Source organism: Vanellus vanellus, assembly GCF_965231255.1.
Source record: "Vanellus vanellus genome assembly, chromosome: 6".
NCBI classification, from domain to species: Eukaryota; Metazoa; Chordata; class Aves; order Charadriiformes; family Charadriidae; genus Vanellus; species Vanellus vanellus.
The window spans coordinates 1101717-1127752 of NC_138911.1; the positions used below are offsets into that span (position 1 = coordinate 1101717).

The 26036-nt window shown below is 43.5% G+C and overlaps 2 protein-coding genes across 6 annotated transcripts in view; one reads left to right on the top strand and one right to left on the bottom strand.

Annotated features, from left to right (window-relative positions):
- Positions 1-8066, top strand: TALDO1 (transaldolase 1). Its single transcript, XM_082485096.1, has 8 exons — positions 1-107; positions 3444-3567; positions 4049-4156; positions 4891-5022; positions 5467-5642; positions 5810-6007; positions 7017-7162; positions 7831-8066. The coding sequence occupies exons 1-8, from the start codon at positions 11-13 to the stop codon at positions 7861-7863; spliced, it is 1014 nt and encodes a 337-aa protein (XP_082341222.1). The 5' UTR covers positions 1-10; the 3' UTR covers positions 7864-8066.
- The window catches only part of GATD1 (glutamine amidotransferase class 1 domain containing 1), a gene marked incomplete at both ends in the record, with an annotated part of 25047 nt that continues 3028 nt past the window's right edge, over positions 4018-26036 (bottom strand). Inside the window, 5 exons of one of the 5 annotated variants that reach the window (XR_014269303.1) lie at positions 4018-4182; positions 10697-10801; positions 11703-11874; positions 24041-24134; positions 25342-25436. Coding sequence is in view for 4 of the 5 variants with exons in the window: in XM_082485098.1 (XP_082341224.1) it covers positions 11856-11874; positions 22007-22118; positions 24041-24134; positions 25342-25436 (320 nt within the window). Of the gene's footprint in view, positions 4183-10696; positions 10802-11702; positions 11875-19336; positions 21555-22002; positions 22119-24040; positions 24135-25341; positions 25437-26036 lie in introns of those variants that run through there. The other 4 variants (XM_082485098.1, XM_082485099.1, XM_082485100.1 and 1 more) reach the window with 4 other exon arrangements.

A 26036-nucleotide genomic window follows, 5' to 3' on the forward strand; every position in this document is an offset into this window, starting at 1 on the left:
CCAACGAATTATGTCCGTGTCCCCCGTGAAGCGGCAGAAAATGGAGTCGGTGCTGGACCAGCTCAAGCACCACACCACCGTGGTGGCCGACACCGGGGACTTTAACGGTGAGAGGCGGCAGGGGGGTGGGAATACCGCGTTACCCCCCCCTCCGCCCCCCGCGCCGAGAGTGGGCGCGCCGGGCCAGCGGGGCGAGCGCCCGGGGGGGAGACCGAACCACCCTGGCGGCGGGAGGCGGCGGGGCCGGTGGCGGCGTGTTGCGCAAGACCGGCGTGGGGAAAGGCGCCGTTACCTAACGCGGGGGGTCCGGGGGGGGGGCGGGTCCGGGCCGCTGCCAGGTGCCGGTGGCTCCCTCGGGATCGGCGGTCCCGGTGCCAGCGGGAGGCGTCGAGCCACCCGGTGTCCCCGTTTGGTTGGGTTTGTTGTTGTTTTGGGGTTTTTTTTGTTGTTGTTTTTTGTTTGTTTTTTTTTTTTTTAAATTCCAAACGGCGGAAGTGAAGAAAATAACGCAAAAGTGGGTTTGTTCTCCGCATCTCCCCTAGAAGGGACCAGCGCGCCCCTTCCCGAGGTGGGGAGGTGGCGTCCGGGTGCCCCTTGTCCCCAGGCTGTCCCTTCCCCGGGCGCTCCGGGTCCATCAGATGGGAATGCTCCATCTGCGGCTGCACAGAGCAACGAACGCTTCTTGGTCCTGTTCCGCCATGGCCCAGGCCCATGGCGATCCCTCTCCTGCTCACCCGACCCCATAGGTGATGGGGAGACCATCCCGAACGGCAGCCATCAGATGGCTTCTATGGGTAAATTTAAGGTTAAGAATGCAGGGAGGTGGCGGCAGCTCACACCGTGCCCCGTGACACCGCCGGGATTTACGTCCTTGCACTGGCTTGAGGTAACGCGTGGCCATTTGTGCGCTGGATTCCCCGATTCCCAGTGTCGGGCTATACGGAACGTTGGGGAGAAACTGCTCCTGGCCTCTAAGAGTCTGACGTGACAACCACCACACCAGGGAGGGCAGGGAGCAGTGATGCAGCATTGGATCAAGAGAGTTGGAAACAAAGTGACGAGGTTATTAGCCTTGTTGGATTTCATAGAATCACAGAATGGTTAAGAGTTGGAAGGGACCTTAAAGACCATCTCGTTCCATCCCCCTGCCCTGGGCAGGGACACCTCCCACCAGCCCAGGTTGCTCCCAGCCCCGTCCAACCTGGCCTTGAACACCTCCAGGGATGGGGCAGCCACAGCTTCTCGGGGCACCCTGCGCCAGGGGCTCACTGCCCTCACAGCAAAGAATTTCTTCCTAATATCTCATCTAAATCTCCCCTCTTCCAGTTTAAAACCATTGCCCCTCGTCCCATCACTCCCCTCCCTGATCAGGAGTCCCTCCCCAGCTCTCCTGGAGCCCCTTTAGGGACTGGAAGGGGCTCTGAGGTCTCCCCAGAGCCTTCTCTTCTCCAGGCTGAACACCCCCAACTCTCCCAGCCTGTCCTCCCAGCAGAGGGGCTCCAGCCCTCAGAGCATCTCCGGGGCCTCCTCTGGCCCCGCTCCAACAGGTCCATGTCCTTCTTAAGTTGGTGGCCCCCAAGCTGGAGGCAGCACTGCAAGGAGGGTCCCACCAGAGCAGAGTAGAGGGGGAGAATCCTCTCCCTCGAGGTGATTTATGTACCTTCAAGTAGCAACAAGCCTGGCTAAAGCCCAGTGTGTGCTGAAATTACATTAATTTAAAACATTACGCTGTCTACCCTGGTTTCAAAAAAGCATAATGGAAAAAAAAAAAAAAAAAGAGTCCTTGTGAGTGCCATGGGGGAGTTTGTGTACCAGGGGCAGTAAGGAAGCTGAGACTGCCCACTGGAAAGTTTTAACAAGCTCCTTGGAACAGTTTTGCAGTTGATCTCTGGCTGCCTCTGTCACCTCTTACAGCCCAAATGGGGCTACAGTCACCATCCGCCTCCCTGTTCAGGTTAAACACCGATACTGGTTAAGGTGCTGTTGCCACTAATGCCAGTTCCCAGTTTTGGTAGAGAGCGCCGTGTCATACGGTGCTGCGCAGGAAAGGGCGCAGGTTTGAACGGCTCCTGGCGCGAGTTCCTGCAGTAAGCGGTGGTGGCTTCTCCAGTAGCTGCACTAGTTCTGTTTTTCGCCGGAGCGGGATGCGCTCACTCTTGCCCGGCTTTGTGCTCACCGCGAGGAAAGGTGGCACAGCAGTCACGGACCCCCACTGAACAGCTAAAGCACAGGCTGCTGCTTGCTTTCTGACAGACCTAAAGGAAGCGTGGGTGAGAAACAGTGGGTGACCAGCTTAATGAGATTAATTTACATGTGTTGCCAAAGACCTGTGAGAGTCTTCAAATGCTGCGAGGCTGGAGAGGAGTAATAAGCTCTTTCGAAATACACTTCTCTAAAATTGTGCGCCTGCTGCAGAATGGAGTTTTGTATACTGCTTTGTCTTAAGCAGTGTCCATGTGAATTAAAGTGTGTTTTGAAGGACCTGTCTGTATGGAGTGGCCTTGATCCAGGATCGTGGTGACTGCCCAGCAGGGAGCTGTCACAAAACAATGCTTATTTTCTTCTATGACTGAAAATATAAAGTTGTACTCTTTAACTTGGGCTTTCATCCCTGTGCAAAAAACACCGAGGAAAATGAGGTGGTAATAAATATTTTGTCACTTTTGACATTTAGCTGTGTTCTGTAAGCAGACGTTGCCGAAGGGCCTGCAGAGGCTCTCCCCCGTTTGCTGAGTCAGGCTCCGCATGCCAGGCAGCTCCGCTGCGTTTGGCCACAACCTACACTGGTAAACAACCGGTATCACCTGAAATAGGTGTAGTCCGGGGCTTAAGGTAAGCCAAAGTATCAAATAGCTCCTACAAGGAAGGAAGCAAGCCTGGTAGTACAAGGAAATTACAAGAACAGATACTAAGAAATGGTCTGCAACTGTTTGAAGAAGTTTTAAAATGCAGTAAGAAAAGTTGCTGGAGCCTAACACATGAGTTCCTCTCTTGTTCTGGTTCCAACAGCTGTTGGGAAACAAAAACCCAAAGGTCTCCCTGCGAGAAGGGAAGAAAGGTGCCCTTGTCTTTACTTCCCCCGCTGTGACTCCTGGGACTCAGCTATGCTGGTGGCTGCGGTAGGGACAGATGGGAGAAGCTGAAAATTAGTACCACTTCTCTTCATCTGTCACATCTACAAGTGTATTTCTTTTGGGCAATGTCTATGGTAGCAGTGAGTAAACTTTGCCGTATTTATTACTGAAGCTCTGTTATCCTTGTTCTGGTACTCCTGGCACAAGCCGGCTTTCCGGTGTTTAAACATCATTGTGCAGTAGTCTGCTCTGTCACCGACGCTCCTATCCTACAGCTGTAACTGTTTACACTTTCACATATTTGAGCAAAACCCTTTTAATTGCTCAGGCCCGCTGATCGTTTTAAATAGGCTATTTTTCTTTCCCTAGCAATTGAGGAGTATAAGCCCCTCGATGCCACCACAAACCCATCTCTGATACTAGCTGCTGCTCAGATGCCAGCTTACCAGGAACTCGTGGATGATGCTGTTGCCTATGGGAAAAAACTTGGCGGGTAAGTAAATAGTTTTGGGTTGTGTTTTTTTTATCTCGGTAGATCTATATTTAAGATGCCTTATTCATACAAACAGCATTTAGTACTATTAGGAATGTATTGGGGTTTTCCCCTCATGTATTCGTGGGTGTATCTCCTGCCCCAAAAAGCCTCAACCCTTAAAGAAAAACTTCTTATGCTGGTTTTGGATGCGCTTGGAAGAAGCGCATCTCCATTTACCAGTTCTCACATGGCCTTCTACGGCTGCTCAGGAAAACACTCTGGAGTTGACCGCATTTTAGGAAATAGTATCCAAATGCTAATACTGCTGGTGGAATGCAAAGGGTAGAAGATAAACATGGAGCAGAGCAGAAGTGGTCCTGTGAACTCTGGAGTTTAATGTTAAATGGACTGTGAAACTTGATCTTCAAATCCATGGCAAGGTGTGAATGCGCCTTTTTTTTCCCCCCGTAGAAATTACTTTGCTCTTTGTGGTTTTCAGGTCAGAAGAGGAGCAGATTAAAAATGCTTGTGACAAACTTTTTGTATTATTTGGAGCTGAAATATTGAAGAGGATACCTGGCCGTGTGTCCACAGAAGTAGATGCAAGGTTGGCTCTTTTCCTTCAGGGTTGCCCTGGATATTTGTACATACAAAAAGAGACATGATGTGAGTCGGGGAAAGATGTTCTTGACTAGACAGCTCACTGTTAGAAGGCTAGCAAGAGTTTATATTGTTAATAAGTTTAATTAGAGCATGGATTGTACTTAGTTTGCTTGATTATAACTTGGTGACAAAACTTTGTGAAAACAAGTAATGCTGAGCTTAGATTTTTGTAATCTTCCTGTTGTTCCTTAAGCAAGAGAAACCTCATGTTTCCATTATACTTGGAGTTTTGCTCGTTCTCTTCTGTGTGATAGTATCTTCTCAATTTACCAAGAAATCTGTTCTAACAGTTCATTTCAAGACTTGCATAGGATTTGTCTATTAACCTACTCCTTGCCAATTAGCTTCTAACACTCAGCTTCTGCATTCATTACGAAAAACTTGAGGAAACCTTTAGTCTGTAACTTTTTCAAGGAAAGCTGCCTGGAGTTCTGCATCCTCTGAATCAGAGGGTAGCAGTGCTGTCACACACCTACTTGATGGGCTCGCGATCCAGGAAGTATGTCTGAGAACAAAAAACACTATCGGCATATAAATGCAGATAAAACGGACAATGTTTTTCAATGGGGGTTGGGGGGGAGCATTAAAAAAAAACAAAAAAAAACAAACAAAAAAAAAAACCAAGCCAAAAAAAAAACAAACCCAAAGGTTTTAAGCAGTCCTGCTCTTGTTTCAAAGGTTGTCCTTTGATAAGGAAGGAATGATTCAGAGGGCCAGGCGCCTCATTGACCTTTATAAGGAAGCAGGAATTGGTAAAGATCGTATTCTCATAAAGCTCTCTTCAACATGGGAAGGAATCCAGGCTGGCAAGTAAGTATTTTTGTACCTGGTATGCTGATTCAGAGCATGCTTCTGCATGTTCACAGGCACCTGACAAACTCATTCTGCACTTGTAATAAAGAATTGTTTTGAAAGCACTGCACCAGGAAATCTGTTACTAGGGCTATAGCTGGCAAGCAAGCTGCTCTGCTACAGCTTTCTGTTGAAATAGGAAGAGTTTGTTCATACAAAGGCCAGACCACAAAGAGAAGTATCATGCTAGACTGTCTGCATTTGGTTCAGGGAACAGCATTCAATAAAGCAGAGTCTGGCAGCGCAAAACATTTGCTGTCAGCTTAAAACTCAAGCTTATAAACTGTACCACATTCCTAACTTAACTCAAGAAATTCACTAGTTTTAAGTTACTAGCTTGTTCCTAGACTATAAATTCAGTAGGTGAGCAAACTGCTGTTTTAAGCCAGCCTATGTCTGCAGGGTTCTGGAAGCAGAGTATGGGATTCACTGCAACATGACCTTGCTGTTCTCCTTTGCTCAGGCAGTTGCCTGTGCTGAAGCTGGAGTTACTCTGATTTCCCCATTCGTAGGACGTATCCTGGATTGGTACGTTGCAAATGGAGATAAGAAAACCTATGAGCCTTCAGAGGATCCAGGTAAGCTTTCCTTTTAACATATTGTTAAAAATACAGTAGCTACTTATTCAAACTGCTGTTTACTCATATAAATCCTCTTACAAAAAAAAGTTATTTTGAGCATGTTCTAAATAACCATTTGTACTTCAAATGAATTATTCTGAAAGCTGCTGATCTCTCCTTTTTAGGAGTGAAGAGTGTCACTAAGATCTATAACTATTACAAAAAGTTTGGCTACAAAACTATTGTGATGGGCGCTTCGTTTCGAAATACGGGAGAAATAAAAGCGCTTACAGGCTGTGACTATCTCACCATTTCACCCAAGCTGTTGGCAGAGCTCAGCAAAGAGTACGTCAAGTTAACTCCCACACTCAGTATAAAAGAGGGTAAGTTCACTTCTATGAAACAGGGGCTTGCTCAGCCTCCCGTTCTCGAATGTTAAAGAGTGTGTGGTTCCACTCAGCTCTGTGGTGCTTGCGTCCACTCTGCTCTAAGCATAAGTCTTGACCCTCTCTAAAGGAAATACTGCAGCCCATTACAACAGTATTGCTACAGTTGGTGACCCACACTGTGACTTCTTTAGCGTCTTGGGTCACAAGTACACGATGGGTTTTGAGTGCACCTAAATCCAGCGCCCTCCTCTCCTGAGAGGACAGGGAGAGCAGAAGGAGGAACTTCGTATGCTTGGGATGAAATTTTACGGAGTATTAGCAAAGATGCCAAACCTAGTTTAATCTTATGTTAATATTGTATCAGTGATGCAGTTAAGCTCTAGACGTGCCAAAAGGTGTTTTCCCTCCAGAAACTAGAAATCAATCATATGCAAGACTAAGTTATTTGATCTACTGATACTGTGCCACAGTGATTTTGAATGTATGTTCCCATTGCACTACTCTTGCTTTTCTGCAGCCTTATTAAAATGCTACTTTACAACTCGGAAAGTGAGATTTGTGCACAGCTGTAGTCACGGGTTGCTGCTTACAGGGTGCTAGCTGGCTTGTAGGCATGTTGTCAATTGAGCTTTTGTTAGGTACTGCCAAATAATCAAAGACCTAATTGTTCAGCATATTTGCTTAGAATGTCTCACTGCGGTAGGACTGTTGCATAATTCTTGATAATAGGCCTGACAGTACTGTACCATTCAGAAGCAGATACAAGACAATGGCATACACAGAAACGTTGTCTTTTCCGAGAAACCGATTATCTAAAACTAGATCAGGAGCATTTTCAGTCTTGCATCCCAAAGCGTGCTCCTGTAGCAAGTTGTGTTGAAAGTGGTTGAAATATTTCAACAGCTGGAGATGGCCAGAATCTGGAGACTGTTTTAAGAAGCCTGTGGTATTTGATAATCATCTGGTAATATGGTTTTTTTCTTTTTCAATTCCCCTTGCACAGCTCAGGCATGTCAGCTTGAGAAGATCCACCTGGATGAGAAGGCATTCCGCTGGCACCATAACGAAGACCAAATGGCTGTGGAGAAACTATCTGATGGGATCAGAAAATTTGCGGCAGATGCAATTAAACTGGAGAGGATGTTGAAGGTAGATGTTATATCATGCTGCCTCCTGCCACCTCCCATGTTCCTCCAAGTCCTGCAGCTAATGCACAGTTCCTTGTGGCATGGCTAAGGATTAGGAACCTATAAGCAAGTCCCATCAGGTTTTTACACAGGCAGTGCATGTTATCTAGGACAGGCAGCTAGCAAACCGGCCACCTAAATTAAGTGAATTTGGTAAACTTCAGTGCATCTCAAGAAAGAATTCATGCCAGATGTATAGAGCCACACCTGCTGTTTGAGGCCCAAGGCAGTGTTTAGACTGGCAGCTGATCAAGATAACACCACTGTCAAAGTGAAGAGTTCCTTAAGTCTAATTCTGAACTCGTTAGCTGTCAGCAGTGGTACAAGACATGTAAATAATCTTCAGATAGCGAGCTGGAAATAAATCATACTTGTACTTGGCATGAGGAGGTACCAAGAAATGATATGCTGAGTACAGCCAGGCCTCATGAAAGTCTTCTGTCAATTTATAAAAAGAGCCTTTCCAATGGGATTAATAGAATTTGGGGGGAAAAATACACACCAGGTATACCTGATCAAGGCACTACTACTCGTTGACTGACAACTGCTTAATAGTGACTTAAACCTGGATTGCTAAAGCACAGTTCCCAAACACTCACTCAGCTGCTGTGTTTACCTGTCTCTTTCTAGGAGCGAATGTTCAGTGCTGAAAATGGAAAGTAGAAAAATGAAAATTCTCCTGAGTGGTCAAGGCTGAATGAGTGGATCACCTGAGGTTAAACGGATGTATAAATGTCTTACCTGTAAAAGTCTTATGCTATGTATGGATAGATTTCTGTATGATGCTTTTTTATCAATTTGCAAAGGGACAAATAGAATTTCAAATTTTTGTGGCACTTTTGTCAATACATGCAAATTAACACAGATTTTCTTTGTAACGTGTTCATTTCCCTGCTGCGGGGGACATCTGATATAGTATTTTAATTTTAAATTTTTTTAAATTAAATTCCTAATTAAGCCTACATTCCTAACACATTAAGAAAGCGGTTTTGTCTTTCATGCTGTCTTACTGCGATTAAAGAGAAGATACAGGCTTCAAAAGCCCTCCTTGGTACAAAGCCCACAAGTATTCTTATCTGAGACACTTTTATACTAAACCAACTACACTCCAGTCTCTTCCTGTCCCCTTTCTGCAGCCAAGGTGGCAGCAGTAGTCACTTACTGGTTGGCAAACCTGGTGAATGTCGTCATAATTAGTATTTCAAGGCTTTAACAGGGGGGGAAAAAAGCTGTATCATAAGCAATTTTTAGGAATTTTGTCAAATACCAGTTTTGTTTACCACTTGCCTAAGAGCCCAAAGCAAGGTAACAGCAAGAACATGGAATTGATTGAAGCTAAAAATGCCACTGTGATTACAACACAGGCATAAGCCACAAATAGCCCTGATATTGAAGGCTACACTTTCAAAATTAACTAGGTCTCTCAAGCAGTTAATAAATAACTCGACAATTGGTTAATCTGAGCTGACAGAGTGAACATGTGGATACAACTCAAGATCAGCTGTTAAGAGCTTTGTATATTGTCTTTGGAGGAGTTACTGCTTTGCTTTATGCAACAGTCATGGAATTGCTGCCAACCCTACCTCACAAATGAAGAGGGTTGTGTGGGGGTTTTTTGTGGTTGGGTTTTTTTTTTTTTCCCCTTAAAGTTCTGTCACCCCCTCCTTTCCTCATTGTTTTTAAGATGCTTTTGCAAAAGAGGAAGAGCTGTGTGTCGGTCTTCTTCCGGAATGACCTAACCCTAATGCAGCATTTACCAATTACAGGGCTTTTCTGTTAAGTTGGGATACATCTGATGACATTTCATCCTGTATTTCATTAAGACTAATTAAATATCTCTTATTAGTTTATATAGGTCCAGTTCCATTAAGAGTAGACAAGAGGTTCCTGTTTATATGTAGACACAATTAACTGCTTCCTGAGAGAGCTCCCTGAACTTAACCTCTTAATTAAAAGAAAAAAAAGGCAGCACTAAGGCTGCAATACTCATACACACGTGCTCTATCCAGCTTGAATAATACAAGAAAAACAAGGCAAGGGAACAACTGATCACTAACATGCGTGTGACACAGCAGCACCATTGTCATGACGCTGCCATAACAACCTGGGAACTGTTGTTTCAGCCACAGTGACAGTCAGCTGCATGCTCACAAAGCAGATGCAGGTCTGAGGACAGAAACCCTGTCAAACACGCCTGCGCAGTGCTGCGCTCCCAGACCTGCCCCACACAGCGCTGGGAACAGTGCCAGTCTACCAGCAGTAAGGGACTTGAGGGACTGATCCAGACCCCTCTGCTCTTCAGCCGTAGGCAGCGGTGAGAAGCAGGCCATGGTAGAAAGCAAGCTGTCCAGAGGGAGGTGACTTTTTTTCCCCCTTTCTTTCAAAGGTCAAGCTAGCATTAAAAGCTTTACCCTGTCCCCACCTCCCTACGCTGTGCCACGCAGCCATCTGACCTACCGCTGCAAGTCAGCACGCGCTGCCATTTAGATCACTACAGTAACTACAAACTGTTAACAGAGTATTTGTATCCTGCTGTAAAGGAAACAACTTCCAAGTACAGCAGAGGTGCTAAGTACAAGTCTGTAGGCTCTCTGCTTTGGATCCAGCCTTCTCAACATCTGTTTTCTGCTCTGGAATACGAGATGAGGAGAGGTCTAGTTTCTTAGCAGACCACAATTTCCAAAACAGGCAGGTCTGGCTCCAGCTGTTAACAGTTATAAAAGTATAAAGTCATGACCACCTCAGGTAAGAGAATAAGGCTTTCAGTCCAGAGTTACGCTTCCCTGGGATAGCTTTAATCAAGCTGCACAGCACCACTGTGAGACTGACGGCTGCAGAGATGACAGACCAATGAGACCCATGGCAAGCCAGAGCAACCAGAGATGACTTCGGAAAGGTAATGCAACTCACGAGCAGGCATTTCAACATGTTTTCTAAAAGCTGCTATTGCAATAATCAGAACAGATGACAGGGTAGGATGGGGATCCTGAGCCAGACAACAATATTTCCCCACAGCAACAAGCCTACTTAATCCAACAAACTGTGAACATTGAACGCAACATCAGTGATGAAGAGCTGAAGTATTTCCCATATTCTCAAGGGGAAGATCTGTGGCTATAGAAGTGGTGAATACAGAACTGCTGTATAGAGAGGCCTGTGCAGTTTTTGCTGGCTTCCCTGAAAAATTGATCTTTCTTCCTCATGTTCGCTGATGTGTGATAAGCCTCTCTACAGGCTGGAACTTCACCTGGATAGCTGGATGATTCTCATCCTGCCACAACTTGTCGTACACCCAGGCAAGCACGTCCTAATGCCTGACTTCTCAGCAAAGGAATTAGGAGGTATTTTAGGCTGCTACTGCGTTCTTACAGGTGGAAGGGTTCAGGCATGATTATACCACAGAGAAGCTGTATGAAGCTGAGCTACCCGAGTTGGCACTGACCCCGGCTGATCTGCCCTCAGACCAGCTGCATTCTAGATGAAACGCATACCTTACCTGCTCCAGTAGCAGCTGCAGTTTCCGACTTTGGCACAGGGGCTTTTTCTCTTCAGTACAGGCTAGATGTTGTGAAGTGACTGATGGACAAAGTCTACATCCATTCTGAAATGGAGCAAAAACCAACCTAAACCTTCAGCCTATACATCTGTTCATCCAGTCACACAAAGCACCTTTACCCCACAACTCTTCCTTAACTTCATCTCTCTTCAGCGGATAGATGTCTCCCAGGATCCTGTCTGAACCCATCTTACAATCTCCTCCCAGTGACTTCCCAGATCCCCATACCTCCTTCAGATTAAGAAATCAGGAGCATGAAATGTCTGTTGTCTCCCAGAAAAGGTTTTAGCTATCACAGCCACAAGGACAAGCTTAAGACTCAGCAAGTAGGGGCAAATAAAATTTGTGTGTACAAATCCCAAAGAACCAATACACACACTTTAAAACTTGTTTTAAAAATGCCCTTGCCCTTTATTAAACATACCCAGAGCCAGTACTACTTCCCAGCCACAAAGATGAAACTCTTCCAACCCCTTGGGACAGAAAGTCTCCCTTTACCACCCGCTCTTTGCCTGAGCCCAATTACCAGGTTCCCCCCAGGAGACGGGCTTCACCTGGGGTCCCCCAGCCCCATGCCAGGAGAAGAGCCAGCACAGAGGGCTGCCATCAACCCCCTCCTCATGGGGCAAACTTCTGCAGTGCACTTCCTCCCGGTGTTTGTAGTCTAAGCACCAGAGCCTAGATTAAGGCTGCTGAGTGCCACAAACTGCACGTACACCTAAGGTTGTAGTTCACCCTCTGAGGGGGGTCAGGGAGAGAGACCCCACACTTCAAACGAAGCAGGAATTTTGCTGGGTTGGGCTGAGCGGGGCACCAGCTAAGCAACCCTGCTGATTACACAGCGATGGTGGGAGGCCACCCTCGGGCAAGCCCACATCTGAGCTTATGGACACCTCCTGCAACTGCAGGGAGAGCGCAAATACACCCCACGAATCTGCTGGCATACCAGGCTGGAAGAGGATGTTCTCTCTATCCTCCATTCCCAAATTCCAAGAGGAAACAGTGCTGTATCTCCCTGTACGCGTGGGTCTTGCCTGTGCAGCAGGATCCCGTAACTTTCTGTGCAAGTAGTGCCGGCCTGCAGAGATCTTGGCACACATCAGAGTCCTGGAGTATTCCTGCAAGAGAAAAACGTTCAGGAAAATATTAGAGCATCCAACAACAGCAGACTATTCAAAGCTCAGCAAGTGATCAAGTGATCTAAATAGACATTTTGAACTCTTATTTTCATTGCAATTCTCAGGCAGGGAAATAACTGGCAGAAATATAATTAAGAAAGCAACCCCCCAGGAGAAAGCAAACTTTGTTTAACAGACTGGGCAGACAGTTTAGCTTGGGAGCAAAGAATACAGCTGGCAAGTAAATGAATTCTGGTTTGCTCACAGAATTGAAGAAAAAAAAAAAAAAAAGCCACACACAAAACATGCGAATCATGAAACAAATTTGGGACTTACAAGAAGCAGGATAAATGGAAGTAAAAAAGCTGAAATACCTTCTATTTGGGGTCAAGTGCAACATTTTGTCTCCTAGGTTTTTCATGCAGACTTTAAAAATAAATATTAGGTGTATTTCAAAGAGAAGATACAAAATATCTAATTTCAGAGATTTTGCTGCTTCTTGCCTAAAAAACGTTTGTCATATTCAGTACAAAGTCGTGGAAAATGTGTTCAGCACAAAGGTGCAATTTGTAGCAAATTAATTAAAAACAGTAAAAGACAGATAATCCCAAGGTCAGTTCTGGTCTCCCTATGGCACATTTTATTATTCGTTCCTTAAGGTAAATAGGTAAAAGCAAAGAGCCTCATTGTAAGGGCTCCTGACCCACAGATGTATAGAAAAAATACAGTCCTTCCACTGAAGAGACGCCCAACTGCAGACATTAACATCTTAGCAGTACCTTAGGGATCTCCCTTGCCAGAACCTGGCCAGGGTCGGGTTTCCTGCTCTCATCCAGACACCAAATGGGGCTCTGCAACGAGGCTGAGCCCCACAAACCACTGCTCCAGCCCACAGCATGGCCTGAGGCATTGGGAATTAAAATCAAAGCACATGGCTCAGTTTCAGATCTACCATGCAGCCTGAATAGACCTATAAATAGTATTTGGTATGAGATAATATAGGAAATAGCATATGATAACTGTTAGAAAAGGATTAGATATGATTAGTAGTTTAAGTCTATACGAGCAATTATTAATTCACTGGCAGCTCAGATCAACTTAGCTTGACTGTAGCTTATGTGGAAGTAAAAGGATCAGGCAGTTTTGGAGGGACAAGCAGCCAGTCCAAGGGCAAAAGGTGTGAAGAAATTGCTGAGCTCTGAGGAGCCATGAAATATAACTTTTACCTTATGATATGATTCTGCCCAATTATTTTATATGTATTTAACTACTTTATACTGGAAAATAATAAAACAGAGATTTGGCAGCATAACCATTCCTCTCTCTCCTTGAGCCAACATACATGTAGAGGCTTACCCCGAGGACACCCAAACCCATCTTGAAACTGAGGCACACCAGATAGGAGAAATTATCTAGGAGGACAAAACCTTAGATCAACACTAATGATTGTCTGAAAGAACATTCGTATTCTTTTTACTTTTGTTTCTCTTTTCATTCTGTATTTGTATGTTTTGCATAAATTTAATTTCACATAGCTCATGGATTTGCTGTATCCATACTGCATTATTGTTTGTTTTCCATGTTGCATACCTTCCATGGCAAGTAAAATCCTTTTATCTGTTACTGTGAAAGCTAACCCTCTTAGAGGCAGGGTGCTCAGACTCTCGCGATTTCCCAGCTGATGTCTAGAGGCCAAGCCAGTGCTTCAGCTCTGTCTTCCTCCTGGTTCAGAAAGGCTGTGCTCTGACATACGATGGGATCGGCTCAGGAGGGACATACCCCGTGGAACTAAAAGCTGAGGACTTCCCAAGGCAAAGAGTGACGCTGATGGCCGAGCCTTGGATGCAGATCCATCCATGCAATGCTTCAAGAGCAAAGCGGAGCAAGGCTCTGAGCTCTGTTCCTCTGCTATTCACTTTAACAGGTAAATGTATCCCCAAGGACATTCAGTTGTTACATCACACAATTGCATAGAAGCCAAAAAAGTATATAAAAGTCTGCTTTTATATAAGAAAATGGTGCCATAGCCCGGGGGGGGCAGGGAAAAATCAGCCTCTGCTAGGTCATCTACAGGATCCTGGGAAAGTTACTTACTAAAATAGCTGAAACAGAAACCTCCTTATTATTGTCATTAATAAGTATGAAAAACAGCTCAGGCTTCAATACAGCCTCAGTGATATGCATCTCTCTTGTTCCTTCTTCAGAACAGCCAAACCAGTCAGAGCGTAGATCCATGTAGCATAGCATCCTGCCTCCAACCATGGCCAGCAGCTGTCGAGGAAGATCTCCACAGAGTAAAAGAAACAGCCCAAAGAAAACACCCTTTGTGCTTTGCTTTCCAGTGGAGGATTGCTTTTTGAGGATCAGAAGACCTGCATTTCTCAACCCAGCCCCAGACAACAGAGACAGGATCAGCATGCTGCCATAAAAAGAGTTTTCATTTAGTGGTATCTGCCAAGGTGACCGAACCAGCTCCAGCAGCATGCTTGGACTAAGCTTGGAAAGGGACTGATCACACGCAATTCACCACCCTAAGCTGCAATAATACCACGAAACAGCAATCATAAAACGCAGGATCAGCACCAAACATCTTCAACAGGCAATAGGAGTCTTCCCAAATATCCATGGGCCTAAAAAGCCCCTAACTGCTATTACATGTGCATTAGCCATGCTCTCAGCCCTTCATCTGACCGCCAACTGCTGCTTCATCTCCTTCTGTCTCTTTTCCTCTTTCAAACACATCATTAGTAGCAATGATCAGGTTTAAGTTTGATGGTGTTTCCCACCCTGAGGACTTGATGGCTCATGCAGGCAGGGCTGAGGTGACAGCAGTCACGGCTGGAAAGAAGGCAGGGTCAGGCTGCATCTTTTCTAGCTGCTCTCTACAGGGCTGCTAGGCTTCATGGCTTGAGGCTGGAAGTCTTGGAACTTTATACAGAAATTGTATGATACAGCATTTGTATTTGAAAAGAAAATTTATTTTCTGCTGGAAAAATAAGTAAAACCTCTCCACCATCCAGAAAACAAAGAAAGGGCAAACAATTCACGATTCCAACTCAGTGGCAGCACTGCTTTGCTTTTGTGGTCCATGCAGGAGTCCAACTCCGATGTGAGCACACCATAACCTGCAGCATCCCACACTCTTTTCTTGCCTTTCTGCAGGATAAGGGACTTGCAGGTCCCAAGTCCCTCAGGGTTGCACACACATGGCCTCACAGAGGATATCTGCACAGCATCTGTGAACACCTCCTGGGAAAACAGTGACTGCAGGAGGCCCTGCCAGGCTTCTCTCTGTTTAATGGCCACTATGCTGCCTGTGCAAGGACTGTCAAAGGCCGCTGCAGGCTCTGCTGCTCAACTTTGATTTCAGTGTAATTGAAGGAAGCTTGCCATCTGACCTTTGGTTTTTTGACTTAGGTTTTTGCTTTACCGCTGGGATCTAGGTTACAGTCTGAGCGCAGATGTATTTGCATCATCCAAAGGGAGTATATGCAAAGGGGTCTCCCATTTGTCCTGTGAAACCCACACAATCACAGCACCCTCCAGGCACCATTTTGTCTAAGGAAACGTACCATTTCAAGAAAGCAGAGCGAACTCTTATCTTGCAGTCAGCAGATAGACGCAGTCTATCTGACAGCAGTCAGACGCAGTCTAATACTCAAGACTGGTGTTAAATTGCACAAACAGCTAGGGATGTTATGCCTAAACTAGGAATTCACATTCACCTCTGCAGCACCTGAGCAGTACAAGTCCTGTCTCCTATTCCCAGGGATATGTGACTCCAGTTTATACTGCTGGCATTTGATCTGGGAGATCAAGAGACCAGAGCAACCCCACAGGCTCAAACTCGCCTTCAGTGGCAGCACACCTATTTAAATTTCACTCAGTTGTTTAAGATTCAAAAAGAACAACTTAAAAGAATCTGCTACAATTCAGGGTTGGCCCTTGGCTTTACACAAAGAAAAACTGCAAAGTGGAAAGCTTTGGGGAGAAAGAGTGTTTAGTAACAGGTGATGCTGAGGAGGGATAACTTCTAAGGAAAGCATTAGCACATGACAATTTAGGAGGTGACAAAGATGAAGGCTTTCATGACAAGGTTTCTAACTACGCTGCCCTCATCCTCCTAAGAAAAGAAGGAACATGAAAGCGCAGGCCCTATGGTCACAGATTACTGGGAAGGCACGGGAATAGCTTGTTGCTTACAGCAGAGCTTAGTGTATATAACCCTGTGTTAACATGCATTTTGTGTGACTGTAGTCCTCTTTCAGCTGCAGTCCACCTGCCCAGCACAGGTACTCAGAAGCAAACTTCCTCGGGAACTGGCAGGAGGAAAGGAACACCTTTGCACTTGGTGTTTGGGGATGAAGTTTGCTCGTGGCTGAGGAGGAAGGCAAAGGTCTATCTAGAGCAGTACCACCACCTTGTGGGGAGGCTGCAACATCCCACGGCACCTTTTCCTTTCCAAGATTCAGAGCAGCAACTAACTGATGGGCGCAAACTCAAGGTTACACAGCACCTAAGATGAATAAAGCAGGAGATTCTTTTTTTATTTTAAAAAAATATTATACTGTGGAAGCTCCAGGAAAAGAATCTTATTTAAACATTTTAATACATTAATGGAATGCTAGTAGGACTAACAACCATTAGCTGCAGACGGTGACAAGGACTGAGTTCAAGCATCCTGTAAGCAATCCCTTAAAACAAACAAATGCTTTGTTAAGTGTTCTGAAGAGACAATATTTTCTCTCACCAGAAAAACTGAGTCTGACCAAGTTGTCTCTGACACCTCTGCATTCAGAGGATCTAAGCTACCTCCACTGACTGCAGCTACAGTATCAAGCTGTGGGAGAGGTATGGCAGCACAGAGGACTCGTGATCAGAGCCCAAACTCCTGGGGATTTGGCCGTTCCTCATCACCTCTCGTGTCACTCACTAATCTCTCTTGTCCTGTAAACACTAGGTTAAACTAGAAATATGACCTTTCATTATTGTTACATCCAAAACAAACTGAATTAAAGTGTACGAAGTATCAAAACTGAGATCACACCCACGAGCAGGTCTTGGGGCTCACTCCAACTGCTGCATCATTTTGCAAATGTTTTGTGTGGTGCTGGGATGCAGTGATACGTGTTGTTTTCTTGTCGGTGAAGAAATCCTTTAGGGGGGTACAATACAGGAATGTTTCTTCACAACTGTGAGCCAACTGCTGTAAAGATTATCCCATGGATAAATCATCTGATAAAGCCCCTTATCCCTTTGGATTCATCCCACAAGTGTTTCTGCTCCGCATATTGCGGAGGCACTCTGATGCTTCTAGCAGATACTTCAACATCTGCCCGTAGGAACATCAGAGGAAAATACAGAATCATGCTCCCATGCATTAAGCACAGACAAGATGTAACACTTTGTGTGTGTTGTTCCATCAATTATATATAAAAAAAAAAAAGATAAAGAAAATCAGCAGCTGGATGTTACTAGGAACAGACTGATTTCTAAGGAAATAGGCTTGGCTGATAATATCCCTAGGACCAAAGCACCAAGCACTCCAGAGCACAACACTGAAACCATCAGGATTTGTGTGGGTTGAAAATCTCCAGGATTTGAAGCTTTCAATTTGTTTGAGAAGCAGTTTCTGGCTTTGGGACAAAAGGGCCCGTCATGTGGTTTAGATGCCAGAATCCTCTATAAACAACTGATCACAAAGACAGTGAAACACCAAATATTTGCAAGCATTGCCAAAAGCTCACCCTCTCCACAGTGTGCAAATTGTTACGCTCCAGTCAGGTAGACGGGAAAACTATCACACTGCAGAACACATGCTAAATGAGTATGTCAAGAGGTGGCATGTTTTGAGGACTCCCGACATTGCCTCTAGCTGATTTCTCACCAGTTCAAGTCAGTTTCTAACCCACATCACTAGATAGATCATTAACATACATCTTTACATTCAAATTAACTTCAAGCTAAAGATTAGCACGCATGGTGATGAAGCAGAGAAAACGCTAATTATTCCACAAGCTAAGACACTGGTAAAGGTCAACAAGCACAAGGCAAGAAGCAGCAGCATTTCTCATCTATGCTAATGCCCCCCCCAAAAAAAACAGTTCTGCTATTTGTCACAGTCTTGTTATGCATAATTGCATAAGAAAAGTCTTTAAAATTGGGCCACTGAGCAATTTGAGCATGCTGTAGTCTCACAACCAGGGAAAGGAGAATACCTGGCATTTTAAGACATGACATTTTAAGTCAAGTGCTGGAAAACAAACTCAGGATAAACATTGCTGCTCAGATGCCTGGGATGTGATCCTCCACTGCCCTGCTTCTCAGTTTGAGCAGGAAGGAAGCACAGCACACAAAGTGCAGAAGATACAAACCGAGGTATTTAAGTTCTTCACACAGGAAGTTTAAAATGCAAGACATCCAAAAATCATTACTCTTTCTGTAATGTCACTTCATGTTTTTAGTTGATATAAGTACCTTTCAAGCAAAAGATATAACCAAAAAATATCCAGTGATACATTTGTAGAACAAAATTAACATGGAATTAAAGCAGGGAAGTATACTACAATACCCCAACCTATAGACATGCTGTTGCCTTTGAAGCCTGTACTTCAACCCTGCTGCTTTTAGTTTCAAAGTAAATAGGAGTAACAGAAATAGCCTGATGTGTTGTTGAAAATGTTTGTGGAGTCAAAAGGTTTATTGCTGCATTGAAAGCTTTTCTAAAATGAAGAACTAAATGAAAACTTAAGAAAGGTCATAAACTATATATCATTCTTGACTAAGACTGCAATTAATTCTGTATGCATATGGTAAAGAAAAGAAGTCAAACAATAACGACCAAAAATTACAGATACTGCCTTCACATTTTAATCCACTGGCATCACACCCCCTCAAAATAAACAGAGTAAAAATTTCCTGAATGTATCTGGTATGACATTAAAGAGCTTCACATGTTTTCTACTTTAGTTTGACCTTCTTTTCCCACAGTTTTAGAGTATTTTTTTTCCAATGCCTGGCTAAAATTGGTCATACTGTATGAGAAATTAGAAGAGCTATCATCGCTAATTGCTCACAATTTGTCAGCATCATTTCTAAAGATGACATGATGCAAGCCCACTATCCGCAGGAGAGACAGGGTTGTTTTACCAAAGTCATTTTGCCTCTTTGCTAGAAGTCGGGCCGCATCAACGCCACCAGTATCCTTCTCATCAACGCCATCAGAAACCTGCAGGCACACACACTTGCACACATCACCTCTCCAGCCACTTTCTGCTGGATCACACAATTCTCCCTCCATTTTGCAAGAGCAGCTTCAACACTGGGGACAGTTTAGATTACTGAGGAGATAGAAGTGGACATGTGATGTGAAAAAAAAAATGAAGATACACACTGTAACTCCTCTTTATCTGCTCCCGTACAGGAAGAACAAGGAAGCATTACGAAAATCTAAAGGCGGTGTACTTTGTACCTCAGCATACTTCCTGATATAGGCACAAACCGAGCTGTTCCAACAGCTCCTGGCTGCCACAAAATAAGGAAAATAGTATAACAGAGAATTGATCAAAGCCTGTAGTAGTCTGAATACTGTTTGCTCAACCGTCAGCTTACCCATGAGCCTGGACAGAACTTCACAATTAAGGAACTAAAACAGGACACGGGGTAGACAGCAATATTCTATTTTTACAGGCAAGCAGTGAAAGATCTTGTGATTTTGACAAAGTCACATGAAAGCACAGTCTCAAAGGTAATACAGACTTGTAGCCCCTCGTACAGACTCGTCAGCCCCTTGTTAACTCCCACGTCAGAAACTAGACTTCACTTTGCAGCTGCAGTGAGATGTGGCAAAGCTCCCTCACCTCAGAAGCTACATAAATTGCACCCACCTCTGCCAGGAGCCCAAATACCTGACTCCAGCCCCACTGAGTTCCCTGTTCAGGCAGTCAGTGGCATCTACGGCACGAAGCTCCACCTTCTCTATTATTTAAATAAAGCTTTTGGCGGCAGAGAGTGTCTCACTGCTGTAGGTGCACAGTGTTCAATACGAAATGACCCTAATTCCAAATACTACTACAGTACAAATACAAAAACTTTCCAAATCATTTCAGTAGACAGCCCGCTAGAAATCCAGATGGAAAGTATGCCCTGATGGTGACAGAGGTCAACAAATCCCTAAGACGACTCGTCAGGAACAAGGATTTAAGCTACCAAAACTATCTGATAGCTTAACTACTATCAAAGCCAAATTTTAATTTTAAATTCTAATTTTAGTTTCTATTAAAGCCAAAAATCTGTAAGCTGTGCTCCAGAATATAACAGTAGAAGACCCAACAAATCCCATAGCAGATTATCTTTTTAAATCACACTGAATTATTGAGACAGAACTAAAAAATTAAGTTTCTACAGAAAAGACAAATTATCCTGCTTGGTGACTGGTTATAACCAATATATCATATTATCCTGTTAAGGAAAACTATACAACCACAAAGGTCCTTTCCCTCAGAGCACTGCAGAAATGTTGCCCTCAGTTCCAAGAGTGAAGGAAAAATGCTAATCTGTCTGCTTTCCCACAGATTTAGTATGTTTGCGCCTGCAACAGCGGAAGATATTCTAAATCTCATTCCTTCCCATGCTCAACTTCAAGCCACATCTGCTGCTCAAAAGGAAAGAGAAGGCCAGACTTCATCTTACAGTCGGTTCCTCAGAAGATGTGATCCACATTAGCTGCCTACATTTTTTCTTCCTTTGTCCATAAAATTCCAGCAAGAAACACCCACAATGTACTCGCCAGAGAGAAATATTTCAAACATTTCAAAGAACAAAAATCACAACATAAATACCACAAAGGAGAACAGATAACCAGTTAGAAGACCATTTAAAAACAGCTGAGCAAACTTTTTAAATAGAAGTCCATAATAAATAATGTGAACAGAGAAAGAAGAAAACAAGGGCGCATTATGCTAACAGTATCACCGCAGCGAGCTGCCTTCTAACAACCGAGTCTGCTGTATTCAGAGTTTAGCTAAGCATTTTCCATCCTATTCCAAGTATATCCAAGTGTCCTAGACACATTCAGAGTTCAGACAGTAACTTTGTGACCTATCAAAAGAAAGGTGTGAACACATCTGAAATTGCATGTCAATGAAGCTCTAGGTGTAGATTTTGATATTTGAAACACAAACACCAGACAGTTCACAGAGTTCCAAGTCCTCTTTGGGGCAGTTACTAACGATCAGTACAACGTCAGCCTAGATCAGGGTCTTCAGCTTCAGCAATTTGTATTCATAGCACCGACTTTATTTTTTTTTTAAAAAGACACAGTTCCCACCATCTGTAAATTAAGGGTCTAGAGAGAAGCAGTGAAAAAAGATGTAGCAACAAAAATGCAAGGTTGCTTCTGAAGCATGATGCACTTCAAAGTTTTCTTATTCACAACCTTCATCCACTCTATAGATGCAAAACCTGACATTGCCACTTCACAGTCACTTGATAGTCCAGAACAGAAATTTAGAGGGGTGTTTTATCCAGTTAACAGACAAGAAAATCCTTAGCCTGCTGGCTCTTCATCCATCCTATTTGCAAAGAGACCCGCTCCTTCATTTCCTGCTGAATGAAACACATCCAAACATGACACGACCTGTTAGTCCACAGCCAGGAAAGGACTTCTAACACACATTCACCTGAACAAAAGAAGATTTTTGAGGTTATTTAGATGTGTTCTTCTATGTGACAAGACGAAAGACAGTCAAACAGCCAAGCCATTACCAAAGAAATTAAATCCATTCTTTCCCAGAATCCTAAAACATAGCTGACTAAATGCTAACTTGCCAAAGCACAAAGAACAACACACAAGACGTTTCTTTTAACAGAAATGTTCAGTTAAGCCTATTCTGCACTTTACCAATCCTAGATAGCCATGCATTTCCCAACCCATTTTACCTCACTTATTTTTTTAAATAATCACAAATGCTTTTTTCCAAAAGACATAACCAGCTGAATAGCTAGATCAAAGACAACATGAATTTCAGCTGTTAACCAAGGGAAACAAAGTTCTTTTGGGGAACAATATGCCTGAAACTAAGAGATGCTCACCACTGTCTGTTCCTAGTTCTTATCTCCCACATTGCCTCACCTGACATTGCAAAGAATAAGAAGATTCTGGACCGCAGGAAGAGTGGAATTCTCGTTCTGTCCTGTCACCAGGTGCCTGTCCAGCACGACATGCACAGCATCCGGACTACTGGCTAAACACAGGAGAAAAAGCAACAAGCATTGTGTTAGTGGACACTGATTCAGTTTCAGTATCACCTCTCTGATAGGACTAACACAGAAGGTAACTATTTTGATCAGACGGAATTGCTGGGTGACTGCTACGTTGATCTATAACCCTCATGGACAATCTTGAGCCCCCAGTCATGAAACAATTTCACTGGAAGTCCTTCTCCGAAAGGACAGCAGGACTGGTCCCTTGATTCAATTAACACCAGATAGGTAAAGTGCATGTATCAAGAGATTTTCATTACAAAAGCGTCAAAGTGTATATTTTAAAGTCGTAATTACCCTGCAATATAATATAAACCCTTCTTGTGTAAGATATCAAGGTTGTAATCACCACACTACAAAGAGCGTGCAGGAAGGCACCTATTTTCTGGCCAATTATAATACCCCAACACGTTCATATCTACCAGTTCAGTGCTCCACCTAGTATTTTTAAGTTACCTCATTCCAGATAAAACCATTATTTTGTCAGTAATGAACAACTCTTATTTTCTTGTCCCTCTCCCAGCCACTGACTGTCTAAATACAGGCTAAGTGTCTTCAAACCCCACATGCTTTTCCTCTTCTTGCTTCATTTGTCAGCACCACTGCAACCAAGCAGACGTGACGTAACAGGTCCCACTGAGACACCAGCTATTAAATTGTCAGTACTGAACCCATTATGCAGAAGGTGGCGGCAGCAGCTCACTCGAAAAGCATAAAGATCCCATTTAAACACACAAGCAGGCCGACAGCAGCAAGGATGGAAGAGGATTAAGCAAAGAACATACAGCAATTGGATAAGACAGTGGCATTTCTTCTTAGTGAAGAATAGATGCACGGCATTAGGAGCCTGGTTCTGTTTCCTATCCATGCCATGCGCATAGTCGCTAATCTAGGCACTTCAAATTGTATCAGTTCAATGGGTGGCACTATTCTGTTAAACAAAGGATGCCTTAAATATCATAGGCATCTCATTGTTCTCTTTGAGGACAGATTCTAAATAATTACCTAACAAATTAGCAGACTGAACGACAGCTGCAACTGAAGAGAGAACATTTATAGCTTATTATTTAATTCTCCCTGTTGCTCTTCAGTATTGCAAGAAAGCAGCATGTAAAGGAAAATGACACTTTTCCCTGCTCATCCAGAAATAATCTAGGAAAAAAAAAAAAATGACATTTTAACGCTTTAATGGATTTAGTTTCCCACACAGGACAGAACTTCAGATTTTGCAATTCAAAAGTCAAACTTCTACATTTTGACTAATAATAATTAATGAAATTGCTAGTAACAAGCCAAGAAAATACTAGAAAGTCAGACCTAGCTACAAGTAAAATACTTGATAGTAAAAGACAACTAATCAGAGCAACCAAAACCACTCAGTATAGTGCCTCCAGCTTTACATAATGAAGCATTTGCTTGAATAAAAGACAACCCCCAAATCCGGAACCTAACCTCTCCTGGCAGAGCACACGCTCCCTGCCACGCAGCAAGGAAGCAGCTGCAGCACACTACCTACGCACAGACAATCCACTGCAAGGATGGGCTGTGCATCTGCAGATCCACAGCAACTCTCCTGCACACACGCTTCCCTGCAGTACACATTCTTCCTTCGCAGCAGGACAAGCGACCTCACATTTACCATGGGGTAAAAGAGTATGCATGGACAACCACAGAGATCAGTGTGCTGTACTGTACTGCCCTACTTCTCCACACACAGTGTTTATTCTTAGAACACTCATCGTTTCTAATCCACTAGGGTATTTGCTTATATCCATGAAATGGAAATGCAAGATGAGATATCCTGTCAGAGCCCTGTTCAGCTGTGTGAAATTGGCACACAAACATTCATTTCCGAAAGGCAGGCACCAAATGTGAAGTGCTGGACAACAAGAAAGTGACATACCACTAAAGGTAGCTCCAGAATCCTTCACGAAATCTTCCACAATAATGGACAAACTGGCAAAATTAGGCTGCCTTACTAGTTCATACACAGAGGGCTGAAAAAGACCAAAAGGAAATAAGTCTGTCTTGCTTTTTATAAAAAAAAAAAGCCAAGCAAAACCAACACATACTTCCACCTGCAATTTATTTTTCTGTTCCCCCTATGATTCTCCCAACTATATACAGGAAGCAAAACAGAAGTGAAGCAAAAAAAACCCAAACAAGCAAACACCAAATTATCATAAGCAGCTTCTACGGGTTTTCTGTAGGGAGCAAACCAAAAATTATTCCACAATATATAAAGAGAAAGAATGACACCAAGCAACTTCTGCAATTCATGAAAGCATAGACCTGTTTGGCTGTTAGACACAAACATTTGGACACAAATGTTGTGCACATGCAGAGTCCAAATAACAGTACTCCGCTTTGGAACAAATACGGGAAACAGCTTAAATGAAGAGAGAAAAATTAAGAGTACTTAGTTCAGTTTTTGTATTCATAGTAGGAACTTGAATTTTATGGTCTCCATAGCAACTATATCTGGGCCACATCATGCCTCTTATTTTAAATATTTTATCATGGATTGTAATGCCAAATAGAAGCACAACAGGACATTGATAGCTTTTGTTAGTCCCATAAACTTGTTTTCTTAACTTTGCACGTAAATTTTCAACCCTAGGAGTTGTACTATAGAGGTCTGCATCATCTTGGCACACGGGTACAACTGCCATGTAGGTGGTCTGTGAGGTCAGCGATATGACTGTACATTAAATAGAACATCAACAGTATCTGGCTACTTTTTGAATTACAAGCCAGTTTGTGCAAACAGCCTTTTTTCCTAAAATTTCCTCTACCTTTTAAAATGAAAGAGCACCTTGAGAAATATAACTTACTTCCAGCATTCATGAAACCAAAAAAAATGTAATTCTTAAAAGCCCTCAACTATGAATCCAAAGAGCTGCAGCAGTCATTTCCAGTATTTTATTGGTTCAGTTTAAAGTTTACTGAACAATCTGAAGGAAAACACTCTCCACATGACAGCTATGCGAGACAATCCCTTCATGCATTCAGTGTTGGGCCCTCTTGGCAATGACAACTCTCCATATCTTGCACATAAACCAAGGGTATCAAACTGATGATTTATATTTGTAGGAAGTTTTAGGATAAGACCAGCAACACCAGCAGCAGCACCTGAAATCACAGGCTCCCACACAGAAGAAAAAAGCTCCCAAACAGCCCAAGCCAAGTGAAAGCTCAACCTACCCCTGTCAGGCTGTATCCCTGAAATACCCAGGATTTATCCTCATTGGTGGCACAACACAATGCTGCAACTCCATGTCCAACCGCACAGATTGGCTCTAGAGAAAAATCAAAGCATCTTTAAGAAGCTGTGAGCACCTTCAAGCACCAAAATACAGATGAACATTCCTGAGATTCTTCATGTTATAGCACGTTGCCTTCCTGCAATAAAGTTATACTATGCTGTTTATACTCTTTTAGGCTGTAAGTTTTTTCCTGCACACTGCAATAAGAATTGTCCCTGTCTTGCAAAGAGTTACCAGCTGGTAACTCCGAGTCCAGAGACAGCACTGGTCAAAGAAAAAAAAAAAACATACTCAAATGGTAAATGAAAAGCACACACGAGTCTTGATTATCTACAACCTTAACGATGATCCTGGTACATCCCACATCTGACTTTGAACTGTGAATCCCACTGACTTGAAGGGAGCAATTTCTGTACCACTAGGGCAGAGAACCCTCTTCTGACACAAGCATTGGAAAGCTACTGGTATTTTTTATATATATATATTTACATGAAGAGGATACATTTCTCTAAAGCAGCTCTTTCCAGTTCTGAATGCTCTTCAACTATGTAAATATTTTTAAGTCATTGGAAGGTAACAGCCTCACACGAACAGTACGATAGTACTATTTCATTTAACAAAAATATCTGATGA

Coding starts and splice junctions, on each gene's coding strand:
- TALDO1 (XM_082485096.1), top strand. CDS start 11: ATGTCCGTGTCCCCCGTGAAGCGGCAGAAAATGGAGTCGGTGCTGGAC. Junction 108..3,443: donor CGACACCGGGGACTTTAACG/GTGAGAGGCGGC, acceptor TTCTTTCCCTAG/CAATTGAGGAGTATAAGCCC. Junction 5,643..5,809: donor TGAGCCTTCAGAGGATCCAG/GTAAGCTTTCCT, acceptor TCTCCTTTTTAG/GAGTGAAGAGTGTCACTAAG.